The sequence below is a fragment of the Neltuma alba genome, unplaced genomic scaffold (genome assembly GCF_004799145.2).
Source record: "Neltuma alba isolate B1F8T4 unplaced genomic scaffold, ASM479914v2 tig00011371_pilon, whole genome shotgun sequence".
Lineage (NCBI taxonomy): Eukaryota > Viridiplantae > Streptophyta > Magnoliopsida > Fabales > Fabaceae > Neltuma > Neltuma alba.
Genome location: NW_021636066.1, coordinates 153,479 through 157,826, shown reverse-complemented (window position 1 = coordinate 157,826; position 4,348 = coordinate 153,479). Strand labels below are relative to the sequence as shown.

At 37.2% G+C, this 4,348-nt stretch overlaps 1 protein-coding gene across 2 annotated transcripts; it reads left to right on the top strand.

Annotated features, from left to right (window-relative positions):
- The first annotated feature begins 536 nt into the window (after window positions 1-536).
- LOC114712542 (probable U3 small nucleolar RNA-associated protein 11) lies at window positions 537-3,674 on the top strand. 2 transcript variants are annotated; one of them, XM_028897096.1, is made up of 8 exons: window positions 541-715; window positions 814-904; window positions 1,973-2,064; window positions 2,171-2,264; window positions 2,350-2,426; window positions 2,802-2,882; window positions 3,001-3,100; window positions 3,388-3,674. In XM_028897096.1, exons 1-8 carry the CDS (start codon window positions 660-662, stop codon window positions 3,478-3,480), a joined length of 684 nt encoding a protein of 227 aa, XP_028752929.1. In that variant the 5' UTR covers window positions 541-659; the 3' UTR covers window positions 3,481-3,674. The 2 variants fall into 2 exon arrangements, with proteins under 2 accessions (XP_028752930.1, XP_028752929.1); XM_028897097.1 differs by lacking the exons at window positions 1,973-2,064; window positions 2,171-2,264 and having other exon boundaries at window positions 537-715.
- The last annotated feature ends 674 nt before the right edge of the window (window positions 3,675-4,348 follow it).

Here is a 4,348-nt window from a genome sequence, read left to right as displayed (position 1 = left end):
CTCGTTTAAGCCTTAGCCAGTGACTGGTTGGTCCTGTAGGTCGGCTGGCTCGTTTTTCCAATACTACCGATAAGAATGAGCACTCTGAGAAGATCCGCACTCACTCCCTCTCTCCCCGCTTCCCCGCCCCTCCGCTTCCTTCCAACCAAAAACACGCTCTTTAAAAAAAAAAAGCCAACTGAACACTACCTTAGGGCTCAGCAGTGCGCCGATCCCATTTCGAGTTCCTCTTTCTCGTCCGACAAACGACAATCTTGGCTCCTCCTTCGCGTTGCTCTGCCATTGTCCACCTCTCATTCCCCTGATTCGATCGAGGTCAACCCCATCGTGTGCCATCTCTGCTATATTTTCCCTTCTTCTGCACAAGCACCATCGGCCAACGCGCCGCCGTGCGCCCTCGCTTTTCAGTCACTACTTGGATTGATCTCGACCACAAGACGGGGACGCGACCACGAGAATTTGAGTATTTGTTTTGGAACAATCAGGGCACACCTCTGCCTCGTTATACAGTTCAATCAACGGGTTACGCATAACCCGTTTCAGCTCCTTTCTCGCGGCGCAGTTCCCTGTCTCTATTGAATAGTCTCTGTCGCAACCTCCACATCCATAAGTTACCTCGGCACTGAGCTCAGGCCGTTGCAGCTTCTCTCTACTTGAACATGTCTTCCTTCAAGAACGCTATTCCCAGACGGGCTCACAAAGAGCGTGCTCAGCCGTAAGTCTTGAGAAATTCTATGTTTGCTTTACCTCACAACACGCATTGGATGGCTATTGGTCTGTTTTGATTTTTGAGTTTGTTTGCAATTTTATCAGGTCCTCGAGGAAAAAATTTGGCCTTCTTGAAAAGCACAAAGACTATGTCGTACGTGCAAAAGCATTCCATAAAAAGGAGGAGGCTATACGGGTACATTTGTGGAACAGTTTTCCCATTCTGATTTTGCATGACTGGTCTAACGGCGTTGATGCATATCTTTGTGATAAGGGAAAAATAATAGAAATAGAATGAATATGAGAATAGAGAGAAATCTGTTAACATGACTGGACCTTGCTGATACAGTTCAGATTAGACATACATGTGTAGGAATCCAGGCGCCCATCATAGCTTGATACTTTCTTTATAATTCCAACTCACTCCCTTCCTCCCTCCCTCAGTGCAAACTAAACTCAATTACTAACTACTAATGCCTAACAATATCCCCTCCCTCCTCTGAAAACCCTTGACCTTAAGGGCCACTCTGACTAGAACAAAAATTAGAATATGTTAATTTAAAATCATAAAACTGGAACTATGCAGCATCTTTAACAAGTTCTTTCTACATCAGAACAGCGTAGGAAGTTCAGTAAGATCAAACAACTCCTATCATAATGATTTCGGCCACTATATTTTAAAAGCCTTGTCACACATGTAAAGGAATAAGAAAGGCATCTCTTCTAATTTATTTTGCAAATTCCTTTTGAACCCCTTGCCAACCATTTGAAAATCTAGAGAATCATGAGTGTATCCAGTGTAGTCAAAAGCAGTTGTGATGCATTAAAGAGGTCCGACACCCCTGACGACTTGTGATTCACAACCTTCAGTAAGGCTTCAATAGGTGAGCACCAATTACGCTGTTTCCCTTGTGAAAGCTATGCGCCTTAGACGCCTTATTCATGTGCTCTCATCAGCTTATAAGTCCAAGTTCAGAGATAATAAAACACAACCTGAAAAGTCGAGGCCAACCTGTTATATTCAAGATAATAGAGTAGAATTGTAGTTCTCACTTAAAATATCATTTAGGCTATTAGTGTTTTTAGGGTTTTGCAAACAATTACAAAAAGAGAATTGGGAACTACTATACCGTCAACCAACTTCCTTTTACAATGTTAAAGCCTATATGTGAACCTCTACTATCTGGAATAAGTAAACATATTTTTCTATATGTCTATATACGAAAACCTAACTACTAATATTTTTTCTGCATTTGCCCTACAGAAACTTAAAGAGAAAGCAGCATTCAGAAACCCGGATGAGTTTTATTTCAAAATGATCAGATCAAAAGTGGTTGATGGAGTTCATAGACCTGAGTAGGATGCTTCCCACCTTATAGTTGTTCTATAGCTTTTTTCAGTAACTTAGTCTTGCATAATTACTTTCCAAATCGAGTTAACTGGATAGCTTTGTCTCCTTTAGGAGTGAAGCAAATAAATATACACCTGAAGAGCTTATGTTGATGAAAACCCAAGATATAGGATATGTTCTTCAAAAAGTTCAGAGTGAGAGAAAGGTAGATCAATGAGGTAGAATGTCCTTTTCGTTAAGAATTTATGTGGAATTGTCATGTGGGGTTAATTTTGAATTTTTGCATGCAGAAAGTTGAAAAGCTAACTGCTTCATTGCACTTTGTTGATCACCAGCAGTCTGGCCATATTTACTTTGCTGAGGACAGGTATGAATGCTCATTTCTATAACAAGCACACGGCTGGACAAATGGCCTTTATCTTTATTGATTTAATATTTGTCATGTTCAGTTGTACGTGTTTCAAGATCCTTGTCTCATTATTTTACTGCCTTTTGATATTGGATAGAAGCTCCTTGTAAATTTTATGAAAAATTCCTTACTTCCAAGCTCTTATATGTATTCTACCATTAGGGAAAGGCCTCCCCCCCCCCCCCCCCAAAAAAAAAAGAGGTTTATTAATTCTTAAGACTATGAATAAGTGTTTTTTGATTCTATAATTGCATGTGTATATATTCGTTGTTTAAATTTCTTATTTAATTTGTGTGGATCCTTTCGTTAAATCTATTCTGTATATTTATGCAGGCAGGAAGCTAAAGAAATTAAGTCACAAATTAAGGGAAGGAAGAATTTTGAATCAAGTGATGTTCCTGATGAGATTAAGAGGTACAGCCGTATGATAAGTGGAAAATGATATTTATTTTTCTCTTTTCTTTCTATGTCTTTTTTTTTTTTTTTCACTTTTATTGTCATTACTTATTATTATTATTTTTGAGATGTTCAGGCGAACGGCTGCCTCTTATAGAGAGTTGGAAGAGAGGAAGAATAGGTTGAGTCAACTGGAGAGAATATACAATGATATGGTAATGCAGAAGGAGCTACAGGTATTTGCCATTTCGTTATACTCTATTCTGGATTTCTTTTTAGGAAAAATCCCAAAAACATGCCTCTAAAATTTCAAAATTCTAAATCAAGAATGATTACAAAAATGTGTTGTCATTTGTTTTTTAAATTTTGTCAATTATTATTAAAGTACAATAAATAAGACTGATTTGAAATTTTAAAATTCAAAGATATTTTTTCGGAATTCTCTCGTTTTTATTTCTACTTTCTATCTCTATAATACTTAAAGACGCTCTTTTTTTTTTTTGGGGGGGTGTTATATAAACAGAAAAAGGGTCGAAAACGGAAACTACGGGAAGATGAAGTTGTCTGTCCAACATCAAGACCAGTGTACAAGTGGCGATCTGAGAGAAAACGATAGTAATTCTTAATGCTCTGACCTGCATTTTGGTATACCCCAGCCCCACTATTGTAGTTCTTTAATTTGGTCCCCGACTTCACTTGCTCATATCAATTTGTGGGATTAGTGGATTCTATGATACAAATTAATGTCTTCGCGCAGCGTTGGAATTGATATTTCAATTAATTTTACCTTTCGTTTCGTTTGGATGGGAAGGAGAGAAAATTGGAAGAAAAAAGCATTTTTCCTTCTAGAGGGGAAAATTTTTGCCTTTCCACTTCCTCCAGGGGGAAATAAGGGAGGTAGAGGGGAAATATCTATTTTTTAATTTTCTCTCCTCTCTATTTTCTTCCCTGTCCAAAGCAGTGGTAGAAGCATCAGTGTTAATGGACATTGGATCAATATGCTGGAGATGAATTGAGGATGGTACGGCAAAAGTACACGGGGTTGGCACAATGGTTTAAGGTCAGTTACTCGAATCGGAGTTAAACTGAGGTCACATGGGTGGTTTGGAATAATATAATTTAATCAAAATATAAAAAAAAAATAATGTTTACATATAAAACGTGTTAATTTATAAGTGTATAGAACACTTATATATAAATTAGGAAAAACCCTTAAAAAGTAATTTTAATAACTTATATTCTTATTTTGGTTGTTAAATTTGTTAAATTTCTAATTAGGTCATATGATATGACCCAAAGAGGGGCTTGAAAATTTTATAAAATGACACTAATGCCCTTTTCATTAGAAACTTAGAGAAATGAGAACTTTTATCATTATTGTGTTAAGAACTTTGAATGAGAGAAATTGGACATAAACCATTGCAAAGTAGGAAAATCAATAGTAAGTAGTGATGAGTTAGTTTTTATATTAAATGTTCTTCTCC

Excerpts from the sequence above, each read along its gene's own strand:
- LOC114712542 (XM_028897096.1), top strand. The coding sequence starts at position 660 with ATGTCTTCCTTCAAGAACGCTATTCCCAGACGGGCTCACAAAGAGCGT. Across the intron at positions 905-1,972 it reads AAAAGGAGGAGGCTATACGG|AAACTTAAAGAGAAAGCAGC; the intron begins GTACATTTGTGG and ends TTTGCCCTACAG. Across the intron at positions 2,427-2,801 it reads ATTTACTTTGCTGAGGACAG|GCAGGAAGCTAAAGAAATTA; the intron begins GTATGAATGCTC and ends ATATTTATGCAG.